The sequence below is a fragment of the Microtus oregoni genome, unplaced genomic scaffold (assembly GCF_018167655.1).
Source record: "Microtus oregoni isolate MIOR12 unplaced genomic scaffold, Mior012 000044F_ref0000062, whole genome shotgun sequence".
Taxonomy (NCBI): domain Eukaryota; kingdom Metazoa; phylum Chordata; class Mammalia; order Rodentia; family Cricetidae; genus Microtus; species Microtus oregoni.
The window spans coordinates 19,009,478-19,023,116 of NW_024543218.1; the positions used below are offsets into that span (position 1 = coordinate 19,009,478).

General features: G+C 53.4%; 1 protein-coding gene across 1 annotated transcript in view; it reads right to left on the reverse strand.

The window, feature by feature from the left end:
* LOC121434711 (dynein regulatory complex subunit 6-like) overlaps positions 1-13,639 on the reverse strand; it is a 182,443-nt gene that overhangs the window by 24,929 nt on the left and 143,875 nt on the right. The window contains exons 16-17 of the mRNA XM_041633614.1: positions 13,002-13,121; positions 12,094-12,220 (exon numbers count right to left, since the gene is read on the reverse strand). Of these exons, the coding sequence (XP_041489548.1) occupies positions 12,094-12,220; positions 13,002-13,121 (247 nt within the window). The remainder of the gene's footprint in view (positions 1-12,093; positions 12,221-13,001; positions 13,122-13,639) is intronic.

Sequence of the window (13,639 nt, forward strand, 5' to 3'; positions counted from 1 at the left end):
AGCCCAGCCTCTGCCCAGCACTTAGACAGGTAGACTGTATCCGGGAGACCAGCATCCCTGGGAGCTGGGCTTGGGGCAGCTCCGTGAGACCGCTGCCCCCAACAGGGCAGAAGGAGAGAGGGGAATGACAGACATCCACCCTACTTCTCTTTAGAGTTTCCGTGGGCACTTGGCTGGACAAAGGAGACAAAGCACAGTGACATCTGTGAGAGAAGCCAAGGAGGCCATGGGATCTGCAAATTCACATCCTGTCTTGGCTAGAGAGGAGGACGAGAGGCCCATGTCCCTGGGGAGAACCACAGCTGGCTTCTTGTTCTGTATTTCTGAAAATTCAAAGCAAATTCATTTGTCTTCCTTTTAATGCTCATCTTTTCCTATAGCCTGGATCCCAAGTGAATGCCTGGGTTTCCGGTTTTGGAGTCTGGGTCCCTGGACCTTGAGCTTTATCTGTGTGTGTTCCACGCAGCTGGGTGGTCTCCAGCAGGCGGGTCAGAGGATTAAGACTTGCAGCTGTGAGTACTCCCGCTCCAGCTCAGAGCAGAGCTGAGAAAAGGCGGAATTTAAAGAAGCCTTAAGTGCGTGGTCGGGAGACAGGAGATGGTGCCGGGTCCATTCATTCACTGGCTCGGGTACACGCATCCTGAGCTTCCTGTGAACTGGGCATTAGGAGCAGGCACCTGAGAGGGCATGGCCAGCCTCCACCCTCACAGAGCCTGGAAAGCTCAGGAGGGGAAACGAGCAAATATTAGGAATAATGGGCCAAGTGCTTTTTAACATAATTTCTTTTTTGAATTTTTGGGAATTTCTTATCATGCACCCTAATTCCACCCACCTCCCGGGCCTCCCATATCCTCCTGTCACCCCTGCAGTGGCCCCGCAAAATTAAAAAAAAAAATCAAAACAAAACAAAAATCCTGTCTGCTCCCCCATCTTTCCCACCTCTTCCTTCATCCTGGTGGCATTGGGGGTTACGCTGTGTGGCGCAGGAGACCCTTTCATCCAATCCAGTGTGACTTGTGGTGTTTATTGTGGTGACTCGCTGGTCTGGTTCAAGGCTTCCAGTTTCTCGTCCACCTCATTTCTGGATCCTCGCCAGAACTCCTGAGCTATCCTGCAGGTATTGTTCCACAGGACCGGCCCCTTCTCGAGCTCCAGCAGGTCACAGGTGGGTTAGATATTAGGGTGGGCCAGCCCCAGGCCTGGCTGTGGGCCTGGGTGGTAGCCGAGCTGGGTCACTGGGGCCACCTGCGTCAGGTGAGAGGGCAGAGCTATCTCCCCTACACCCATGCCATTAGGGTCAGCTCTCCCTCTACCGTGGTAGCGCCATCTCTCCTGAATGTGGGGGCCAACTCTCTTACTGTAGTGTCCAGCAAGAGGCAGGGCCAGCAAAGGGTGGGATCGGCTCAGTATGGCCCTCTGATTTCATCTCGCATGGTTTCTATAGCCCCCAGAGGGGACCACAGACTTCAGGAGTGCTGTCCCACTCTGAACAAAGAGACAGCGGGGCCAGTAGCAAATTGCTTCATCATAGTTTTAGTTGTTTCTTGTTGGTCTTTGTTTTGATTAAAAATATCGTAAACTAGCCTTGTGACTTACAATTCAAATTAACATGGGAACTGAATTTGATTAGATTTGCATTTCTTGCAATTCTATTTGAAAATGATTGGTGTGCTTTCAAAACTTTTAAGAAGGTCTCTAAGTAGGCAACAGGTACTGTAAAGGGGCAGCAATAACTACAGGACATTAGGCATGAACAACGCTCAGCTATCATCCATGCAGAGAATTATGTCGCCACATGGTTTGTTTTCTGAAAGAAAGGACATATTGTCAGACCTGGTGGCGTGGGCCTGTAAGGCAGCTCTCAGGAGTCTGAAGCATGACCTTTAAATGTCAAGGCCTGTGTGGGCTACAAGGTGAGCTCAAGGCCAGCCTGGGAGATTTCACAAGACCCTATCTCAAAACAAAAGAGTGAGGAAGGGTGGGGTGTAACCTGACGGAGTCAGAACCTGCTCAAGCCTGAACCAGCCCTCAATTTAATCCCTGGCACGGAAAAACAGCAAGCAAGGAAGAAAAGGAGAGAGGAAGGAAGGGAAGAGAGAGGAGTAGGAGGAGGGGAGAGGAGGGAGGGGAAGAAGGAAGAAAACATAAAAACCCTTTTGATATTGTCTAGAAATGTCTAGATAGAGAAGTGATTTCCTGATCATTATGGACAGTATGACCAATGCTTAATATAGAAAAATTATTCCAAAATATGGGCAGGCAATCTCGCTCTGTCAAGATCCCCTAATTTCCTACGTAGGAACACTCAGAATGGAAGGAGGAGTATCCAGGCACACGTGTACGGACCCCACATCCCAGGCACACGTGTACCCCACATCCCAGGCACATGTGTACCCCACATCCCAGGCACACGTGTACCCCACATCCCAGGCCCACGTGTACAGACCCCACATCCCAGGCACACGTGTACCCCACATCCCAGGCACACGTGTACCCCACATCCCAGGCACACGTGTACCCCACATCCCAGGCACACGTGTACCCCACATCCCAGGCACACGTGTACCCCACATCCCAGGCACACGTGTACCCCACATCCCAGGCACACGTGTACCCCACACCCCAGGCACACGTGTACCCCACACCCCAGGCACACGTGTACCCCACATCCCAGGCACACGTGTACGGACCCCACATCCCAGGCACATGTGTACGGACCCCACATCCCAGGCACACATGTACCCCACATCCCAGGCACACGTGTACCCCACATCCTAGGCACACGTGTACCCCACATCCCAGGCACACGTGTACCCCACATCCCAGGCACACGTGTACGGACCCCACATCCCAGGCACACGTGAACCCCACATCCCAGGCACACGTGTACCCCACATCCCAGGCACACGTGTACGGACCCCACATCCCAGGCACACGTGTACGGACCCCACATCCCAGGCACACGTGTACGGACCCCACATCCCAGGCACACGTGTACCCCACATCCCAGGCACACGTGTACCCCACACCCCAGCCACACGTGTACCCCACATCCCAGGCACACGTGTACAGACCCCACATCCCAGGCACACGTGTACGGACCCCACATCCCAGGCACACGTGTACCCCACATCCCAGGCACACGTGTACCCCACATCCCAGGCACACGTGTACCCCACATCCCAGGCACACGTGTACGGACCCCACATCCCAGGCACACGTGAACCCCACATCCCAGGCACACGTGTACCCCACATCCCAGGCACACGTGTACGGACCCCACATCCCAGGCACACGTGTACGGACCCCACATCCCAGGCACACGTGTACGGACCCCACATCCCAGGCACACGTGTACCCCACATCCCAGGCACACGTGTACCCCACATCCCAGGCACACGTGTACGGACCCCACATCCCAGGCACACGTGTACCCCACATTCCAGGCACACGTGTACGGACCCCACATCCCAGGCACACGTGTACCCCACATCCCAGGCACACGTGTAAATCTTCATGTTCTACAACTGGCCGTTCACCAACCTATGTCAATCTTACCTATTAAATCCTGTTTAGCATCCTTTCCATTGCTCTAGACTGGTACCAAGAGTCCTTTTCCTTTAACCCTAAAGCACGGATTGGCTCTGCTCCCATGGTCTAACCACCCACTAGGATGGTCTGAATCAGAATCGCCCCTATAGACTCCTGTATTTGAATGCTTGGTCTGAAAGGAATACTGGATTAGGAGGTGTGCCCTTTTTGGAGGAACTGTTACTTGTGGGGTAGGCTTTGAGGTTTCAAAGGCCCTTGCCAGCCCTTCCCCTCCCCCCACCCCAGATCAGGGTCTACCTCTCAGCTCATCCCAGTCCCATGTGTGATGCTCCCACCATGATGATAATGGACTAAGCCTCTGAACTGTAAATCGGCCCCAATTAAATGTTTTCCTTTGTAAGAGCTGCAGTGGTCACAGTGTCTCTTCACAGCAATAAGACAGTGACTAAGACACCCCTTCCAACTTCCCCAGGTTCCATTTATCACAGGGGACTGTGGCTGCTCCAAGAGCTACTCTGCCACTGTTCAACTCCATACTTCCCCGCACGGCGCTGTTTCCTTCAGTCTCTCTTTCAGAGTACACTCCAGCACAAGTATGAGTTTCTCTTGACCTGTGCCTGTCCGCCAGACCACACTAAAATAACCCACACCTTCTCTTTCAACCGGAGCCACAGAGAGCAGGTCTTATTCTTGTTAGAAACCACATGACCAACCACCTGTCCTTCACTCCGAGGGTCTGGGAAAGAGCAATACACTTCAATCCTCAGAGATCTCAGTCTGTGTGGGGACTCAGCAGATTTCCTACCTACCTAGCACTCACTTCTGGGACTCATCACAGAAATTTTTACAAATCTGTGCAAATGAAAGATTCTTCATAAACCACTGTCTACGGATCTGTCGGGAACACTGCTCTGACTCATTTTTCCTTAAACATCAAACGTGTCTGTGGCCAAAGCAGCCCGAGCGATGGCTTGAGCCGCCCTAATTACAGAGCCTCTGGTCTTCAGCAAATTATAGCTCCTTTACTAGTAGAAAACCTCTTTATATACATGGAGATAAAGTCACATCCAAGTGATCCAAGTGAAATTAAGGACATAATTTGGTTAGATGTTTACGGAGTTGCATAAAATTGAAGATGTCTAGATACCTGGCCCTGCCTGCCCCTACACAGCCTCCCTCAATTCTCTTCTCAGAATCAAGAACACGAACAGTTGTCCTGATGCCGCAGCACAGATCTCAATAGCCTCGGACTGACTGTCTCACTGGCCCTCCTCCTCTGCTGAGAAGTTAGGGCCACGGGAGGCCTCTCTTCCCTTGTCTCCCTCGGACTGAATGTCTCACTGGCCCTCCTCCTCTGCTGAGAAGTTAGGGCCACGGGAGGCCTCTCTTCCCTTGTCTCCCTCGGACTGACTGTCTCACTGGCCCTTCTCCTCTGCTGAGAAGTTAGGGCCACGGGAGGCCTCTCTTCCCTTGTCTCCCTCGGACTGACTGTCTCACTGGCCCTTCTCCTCTGCTGAGAAGTTAGGGCCACGGGAGGCCTCTCTTCCCTTGTCTCCCTCGGAATGACTGTCTCACTGGCCCTTCTCCTATGCTGAGAAGTTAGGGCCACGGGAGGCCTCTCTTCCCTTGTCTCCCTCGGACTGACTGTCTCACTGGCCCTTCTCCTCTGCTGAGAAGTTAGGGCCACGGGAGGCCTCTCTTCCCTTGTCTCCCTCGGACTGACTGTCTCACTGGCCCTTCTCCTCTGCTGAGAAGTTAGGGCCACGGGAGGCCTCTCTTCCCTTGTCTCCCTCGGACTGACTGTCTCACTGGCCCTCCTCCTCTGCTGAGAAGTTAGGGCCACGGGAGGCCTCTCTTCCCTTGTCTCCCTCGGACTGACTGTCTCACTGGCCCTCCTCCTCTGCTGAGAAGTTAGGGCCACGGGAGGCCTCTCTTCCCTTGTCTCCCTCGGACTGACTGTCTCACTGGCCCTTCTCCTCTGCTGAGAAGTTAGGGCCACGGGAGGCCTCTCTTCCCTTGTCTCCCTCGGACTGACTGTCTCACTGGCCCTTCTCCTCTGCTGAGAAGTTAGGGCCACGGGAGGCCTCTCTTCCCTTGTCTCCCTCGGACTGACTGTCTCACTGGCCCTTCTCCTCTGCTGAGAAGTTAGGGCCACGGGAGGCCTCTCTTCCCTTGTCTCCCTCGGAATGACTGTCTCACTGGCCCTTCTCCTATGCTGAGAAGTTAGGGCCACGGGAGGCCTCTCTTCCCTTGTCTCCCTCGGACTGACTGTCTCACTGGCCCTTCTCCTCTGCTGAGAAGTTAGGGCCACGGGAGGCCTCTCTTCCCTTGTCTCCCTCGGACTGACTGTCTCACTGGCCCTTCTCCTCTGCTGAGAAGTTAGGGCCACGGGAGGCCTCTCTTCCCTTGTCTCCCTCGGACTGACTGTCTCACTGGCCCTCCTCCTCTGCTGAGAAGTTAGGGCCACGGGAGGCCTCTCTTCCCTTGTCTCCCTCGGACTGACTGTCTCACTGGCCCTCCTCCTCTGCTGAGAAGTTAGGGCCACGGGAGGCCTCTCTTCCCTTGTCTCCCTCGGACTGACTGTCTCACTGGCCCTTCTCCTCTGCTGAGAAGTTAGGGCCACGGGAGGCCTCTCTTCCCTTGTCTCCCTCGGACTGACTGTCTCACTGGCCCTTCTCCTCTGCTGAGAAGTTAGGGCCACGGGAGGCCTCTCTTCCCTTGTCTCCCTCGGACTGACTGTCTCACTGGCCCTCCTCCTCTGCTGAGAAGTTAGGGCCACGGGAGGCCTCTCTTCCCTTGTCTCCCTCGGACTGACTGTCTCACTGGCCCTCCTCCTCTGCTGAGAAGTTAGGGCCACGGGAGGCCTCTCTTCCCTTGTCTCCCTCGGACTGACTGTCTCACTGGCCCTTCTCCTCTGCTGAGAAGTTAGGGCCACGGGAGGCCTCTCTTCCCTTGTCTCCCTCGGACTGACTGTCTCACTGGCCCTTCTCCTCTGCTGAGAAGTTAGGGCCACGGGAGGCCTCTCTTCCCTTGTCTCCCTCGGACTGACTGTCTCACTGGCCCTCCTCCTCTGCTGAGAAGTTAGGGCCACGGGAGGCCTCTCTTCCCTTGTCTCCCTCGGACTGACTGTCTCACTGGCCCTCCTCCTCTGCTGAGAAGTTAGGGCCACGGGAGGCCTCTCTTCCCTTGTCTCCCTCGGACTGACTGTCTCACTGGCCCTTCTCCTCTGCTGAGAAGTTAGGGCCACGGGAGGCCTCTCTTCCCTTGTCTCCCTCGGACTGACTGTCTCACTGGCCCTTCTCCTCTGCTGAGAAGTTAGGGCCACGGGAGGCCTCTCTTCCCTTGTCTCCCTCGGACTGACTGTCTCACTGGCCCTCCTCCTCTGCTGAGAAGTTAGGGCCACGGGAGGCCTCTCTTCCCTTGTCTCCCTCGGACTGACTGTCTCACTGGCCCTCCTCCTCTGCTGAGAAGTTAGGGCCACGGGAGGCCTCTCTTCCCTTGTCTCCCTCGGACTGACTGTCTCACTGGCCCTTCTCCTCTGCTGAGAAGTTAGGGCCACGGGAGGCCTCTCTTCCCTTGTCTCCCTCGGACTGACTGTCTCACTGGCCCTTCTCCTCTGCTGAGAAGTTAGGGCCACGGGAGGCCTCTCTTCCCTTGTCTCCCTCGGACTGACTGTCTCACTGGCCCTCCTCCTCTGCTGAGAAGTTAGGGCCACGGGAGGCCTCTCTTCCCTTGTCTCCCTCGGACTGACTGTCTCACTGGCCCTCCTCCTCTGCTGAGAAGTTAGGGCCACGGGAGGCCTCTCTTCCCTTGTCTCCCTCGGACTGACTGTCTCACTGGCCCTTCTCCTCTGCTGAGAAGTTAGGGCCACGGGAGGCCTCTCTTCCCTTGTCTCCCTCGGACTGACTGTCTCACTGGCCCTTCTCCTCTGCTGAGAAGTTAGGGCCACGGGAGGCCTCTCTTCCCTTGTCTCCCTCGGACTGACTGTCTCACTGGCCCTCCTCCTCTGCTGAGAAGTTAGGGCCACGGGAGGCCTCTCTTCCCTTGTCTCCCTCGGACTGACTGTCTCACTGGCCCTCCTCCTCTGCTGAGAAGTTAGGGCCACGGGAGGCCTCTCTTCCCTTGTCTCCCTCGGACTGACTGTCTCACTGGCCCTCCTCCTCTGCTGAGAAGTTAGGGCCACGGGAGGCCTCTCTTCCCTTGTCTCCCTCGGACTGACTGTCTCACTGGCCCTTCTCCTCTGCTGAGAAGTTAGGGCCACGGGAGGCCTCTCTTCCCTTGTCTCCCTCGGACTGACTGTCTCACTGGCCCTCCTCCTCTGCTGAGAAGTTAGGGCCACGGGAGGCCTCTCTTCCCTTGTCTCCCTCGGACTGACTGTCTCACTGGCCCTTCTCCTCTGCTGAGAAGTTAGGGCCACGGGAGGCCTCTCTTCCCTTGTCTCCCTCGGACTGACTGTCTCACTGGCCCTTCTCCTCTGCTGAGAAGTTAGGGCCACGGGAGGCCTCTCTTCCCTTGTCTCCCTCGGACTGACTGTCTCACTGGCCCTCCTCCTCTGCTGAGAAGTTAGGGCCACGGGAGGCCTCTCTTCCCTTGTCTCCCTCGGACTGACTGTCTCACTGGCCCTTCTCCTCTGCTGAGAAGTTAGGGCCACGGGAGGCCTCTCTTCCCTTGTCTCCCTCGGACTGAATGTCTCACTGGCCCTTCTCCTCTGCTGAGAAGTTAGGGCCACGGGAGGCCTCTCTTCCCTTGTCTCCCTCGGACTGACTGTCTCACTGGCCCTTCTCCTCTGCTGAGAAGTTAGGGCCACGGGAGGCCTCTCTTCCCTTGTCTCCCTTGGACTGACTGTCTCACTGGCCCTTCTCCTCTGCTGAGAAGTTAGGGCCACGGGAGGCCTCTCTTCCCTTGTCTCCCTCGGACTGACTGTCTCACTGGCCCTTCTCCTCTGCTGAGAAGTTAGGGCCACGGGAGGCCTCTCTTCCCTTGTCTCCCTTGGAATGACTGTCTCACTGGCCCTTCTCCTCTGCTGAGAAGTTAGGGCCACGGGAGGCCTCTCTTCCCTTGTCTCCCTTGGACTGACTGTCTCACTGGCCCTTCTCCTCTGCTGAGAAGTTAGGGCCATGGGAGGCCTCTCTTCCCTTGTCTCCCTTGGACTGACTGTCTCACTGGCCCTTCTCCTCTGCTGAGAAGTTAGGGCCACGGGAGGCCTCTCTTCCCTTGTCTCCCACACCCTTTGAGCCTGACATCATGACCCCACAGAAGCGTAAGCACAAGAGAAGAGTCAGGACTGCCTTGTTCATTCTGGTGTCCCCCGCAACAGACACAAAAGTCCTAACAAATTCACGTTAACCGAGTAGTAGTGAAATTCTGACTGAATTTAACATAGACACATTACTAGAAAACAGGCTTTGCCCTAGGCACAACTGGCCACATTTCCTCTCTGATAAATATCTGTAACTTCCCGGAGCATTAAGTCTGCCGTCAGATTTACACTTCATCAGCCCTGCAGTCCCGGACAGCGTTCAGCTGCTCTGACTCACGGAGACCGACTGCGGTTAGCTCCCACAGCCACTGTACCCGCTGTCCTCGTCAATTGCTTGCCCCTTAGACGAGAGTCTGACACAGAGGAAAAGAAAAAAAAACTTCAGAAGATTTTCAACTGTTTAGTGTTATTTTTAGTTTGGTGCTTGGATGTCTCCACTGCTCTCAAATGCCAGGCTTTCTTCAAGGGAAAATAAAAATAAAGAGAACAGAGCTCAAGACCACATTCTTGGGGTTCTCACTTGCTCTCAGTGAGTAAATTGTAAAATTTTCACAAGTGGTCTCTGGAAATGAAAACTGAGTCCCCTAAATGCTCAAAGCCCACTTAGCAGAGACTCCTGGGCATGTGGGTGCGCGCTGAGCGCTGCGGCAGAAGCAGGTGGTCGTTGGCTGTTTCCTCACGTGCCCAGTCCTGCGACAGCAGCTGGGTATCCACTCATGTGCCAAGGAGAGACCTCACACAGAAGAACATGGGGTGGGGGTCCTGGGATGTTTAAGGTTTAAAAGCCTGGGTTCTAAAAGATTTAGGGGATAACAATTGTTAAATCCATGGACCCCTTTTTTCCCCATCCCTAGGTTAGAGAACTATTCCATGCCAAGAAGAAAAATGAGAAGAACTAAGATGAGAAGAAAGGAGAGGAGGAGAGGAAGAGAAGGAAGAAAGGTGAATGGAGGGGAGGGGAGGGGAAGGGAGGGGAGGGAGGGGAGAGGAGGGGAGGGGAGGGGAGGCAGGAGCCAGAAGGGGGCAAAAGTCCACGCTGCTGGGGGCTTTCTACTACAGTGGGCCTCCAGACCATCTCAGATCAGGTCACTGCCCAGGAGGACAGGGCCTCCAGACATGCCAGGGAACCTAACCATTCCACTTTCCTTGTAGAACTAGTAAAAGGAAAAAGACACCGGAGTTTTTCTGTGTTTGTTATTTTATCTGTTAGGATCCAAAGGAAACAAACCACCATTAAGAGTGCTCTTTCAGAGGATCCATGCTCAGTTCCCACGTGGCCGTGCACAAACAGCCCTGGGGATCCGAGGTGTTCCTGGCTTCCGTGGGCACCAGGCATCCACGTGTTACAAGGACAGATATGCAGACAAAACATTCATATACAAAAAATAAAACTTTGAAAAATAAAATTTAAACTCGAGTAATGTTGCTATTAGCAGAGAACTGAACGCATGGAAGGTACAGACACTGAGAAGATCCGTGGTGGACGCTGAAATCAGACACCAAGAGCAGCAGAAGCCGTCACTCACTGCCCTATGCTGGGCCAGTGGGAGGAGGTAGTATTGTTGGAGCTCAGAGGTCAAGCCGGTGCAGGGATGTCCCGAAGGGTACAGGTGATGGTCATGCCCAGGAGGAGGAGCAAACCCTGGCCTTCCCTTCATGGACCTACTAACCGCTCCCAAGTGCCTCACCGTGAGCACCAAGCTCGGCTGGTCTCTAGCTTACCTGAGGTCGCCACTCTGCAGAAAAGGAAGAGGAGGCCGAGGCAGGGTCCGTGGGGTAACCTGAGACCGTGGCCCTGAGACAGCCTCGCAGGCTCACCAGACTCTAGCAGGACCCCCGAGGAGCCCCGAGAAGTGGCCTCGGAGCTCTACCTAGACCTGGAATGCAGCATCAGGTGGGCCTTGAGACATCAGTTCCCAATGCACGGAAGACCAAACACAAACTGCCCCGCTAGGAACCGACTACAGATAGCTGCTCCACACCCCTGCTTGCCTATGACACTCCAAAGAAACCGGAGAGGAGACCATCTTACAGAATGCAGGCCGGGATCTAGGTGTAGTGGTCTGTCCTGTCACCTGGGTATCCTGTCCCTTTAAGAGACAAGCCCCGCCCCCATACACGTGCTCCTTCTGCTGAAGCAGGTCTTTCTCTGCTTGGATCTGCTTGGTTCTCTCTCCTCTCTCTCTCTCTCTCTCTCTCTCTCTCTCTCTCTCTCTCTCTCCCCCCCACACACACACACACACACACACACACATCCCTCTTCTGAGGGGGTGGCTGCCTCTTCTCTCCGCCACCCCCGTTTCACTCCCTCTCCCCCTTCCCCTTCCTTCTATAACCCACTAAATAAACTCTACACTCAAACTCTTTCTGTGTGGCGTGTCTACCGGGCTCTCACCCGCCTGGGACCCGCGGCTCCTGGTGGGACCAGCTGCCCCTCAGGTCCCGACGCTGCCCCAGGGGGATCCGCAGCACCGCTAACACTAGGTGCACCCAATGTAAAGGAAGAAAAGAATCCACACAGGGGACGCGCACATCCTTCCTCTAACGCAGCGGACTGAATGAAGGCTGGGGAAGGATGCCCGGGGCAAGGAGATGTGTGTAGAGGTCTCAGACAGGCAGGCGACATTTGGCTTTGGTGTTTAAATAGGGATTTAGCACGTTGCTGGGGGTGGAGCCCTTCCCTCTGCTGTCTTTCTCCCCTATGGTAGGTAGTTCTTGCTCACATACACCGGTAAAACATTTCAGGAGCGCGCCCAACTCTCAGCACCTTTCTCCATGGGCGAGGACTTGATTCTGTGCTAGGTGGCAGGACGGACTTGGTCTTGGAAGAATAGCATCAACTGCTTTTGAGAAATCAAGGCTTGTTGGGGATCTTCCTAGACCTCAGCTTCAATCCCAAAGCATGCATACAGTTTATAGAATGTGAGGTTCACAGGAAAAATATATTCTGCCGCCTAAAGTATATCATTGCTACACAGACCAAACGTCTATGATAAAACAAATTTCAGATTGTTATGTATTACTTTGGTCTGTCATGCCTTTTCTCAAAATACTGGATTTTGCTAATTTTTTAAACAAAGAAACATGAAAATTTACAAACAACTTCATTTATCACTATTCTAGAGACAATATTCTTAAATTTTCCATTTGTAATCTAATAACTTAAGAAAGAAAAATATTGTTCTCTCCATTTTCTTGCAAACCAGAAAATCATATTACAAAATAAGACTGTTTAAAATATGTGTGTGTGTATATATATATACATATTATTTTTTATTTACCTCATCTGTGATGAGTGTTCCAGAAAGATCTATTGATATCAAGGATAGCATGCTTGTAATAAATTCAATTGCGATGTCAGTCAAATGATCACAATTTCGTAAGCTCAAATAGTGCAAATTAGGGCAGCTGAAAGAAAATGCCACGAAGGGTTAACCTGAGCTCCCAAACACATCAACACCAGCTTCTCCATGGAAAACTCTGGGAATGCCAAATGGTGTGGAAGAAAGGATCGGCCTTTTCCTAACCTACATGTAAGTCCCAACACAGAAAACTTTAGCTGTTTTGTTTTGCTGACACAGGGTCTTATTTTATGTCTTACATTGGCCTGGGACTCACTATGTAGTTCTGGGCTGGCCTTGAACTCATGGCACGCCTCTCTCACCTCAGCCTCTGAGGTGCTGTTTGGGACTGAGTTTCACACTGCGGTTTCCAACAGTGCAAGGAAAGCATTTAGGACAGTTCCATGAAGCACCATCGTGGAACTGCCCAGAGAAATAGCCGCCACGGGCAGGGCTGAGCTCCACACTTCTCTCTCAGTGGTTTGTAACAGGAACTGAGCTTGACCGACCTTTATAGAACAGAAGGCCACCACCAAGCTGGGACGGTGAAGATTGAATCAACCAATCAGAACAGCCCTCAGGAAGCTTGGAGTAAGGTTTACACTCAGGCGGTACCCTTGGACAGCACAGGGAAGTCACTCTCCCCACATGGTCATCTCTCTGCTCAGAGAGATGTCACTCAACCCAGGTAACAACGAAGGAAGCAGCTCAGGTGGGATTAGGTGAGTTCAGGCTAAGGACTTCAATGCCTAAGGGCTACTTCAGAGTGCCTAATGCGCTGGAGTGGGCTTGGGCTGATCACTCCCATCACAGCTCAGTCGCTAAGGCAGGGTGGGGCTTTGTCTTACCGCTCCGACAGTCTCACGATGGAGGTGTCGCCCAGGAGGGTGCAGTTAGTCAAGTTGAGCTCTCTGAGCCTTATGCTTGCGGGACCATCAAGAAACTGCCGCAGGCCGGTGTCGCTAATCCTGTAGGAAGGGAGAGAGGAGCGTCATGCACGATCTCGTACAACATGAAGGCTTGTGGTAACACCAGTTTCTCCATCAAATATGGTCCAAAGAAGGAAATATCTGCACTGGTCTTTTGTCAAGTTAAAAAATGATCACACAGCTCTTCATATAATAGAAAATGGATAAAGGATAGTAATAGGAGGGATAGCCACAATAATCTGAATTAATAACACGATGATCTCTTTCTTCCAGTTTAAAATGTACTAAGGTTAAGAAACACCTGACAGGATCTGCAAGGAGCTAAGACTGGATTTTAGACAGGGAGAAGCAAGGCTCAAGATCCTGGATGGATTTCCGCTGCATCCAGGTGACCTACGGACCGCTAGACCACAGAAAACCTGCATCTGAAAGACGACCTTGCCCTCAGCCTGTCCTCATGAGAAGCATCTCCAGGGGCCAGCATCATCTCCGGCGATCACTCCTGCATCAACTTCCGGAAGCTCAGGACTCATCACTCTCTGTCTTCCAAGTGGGCT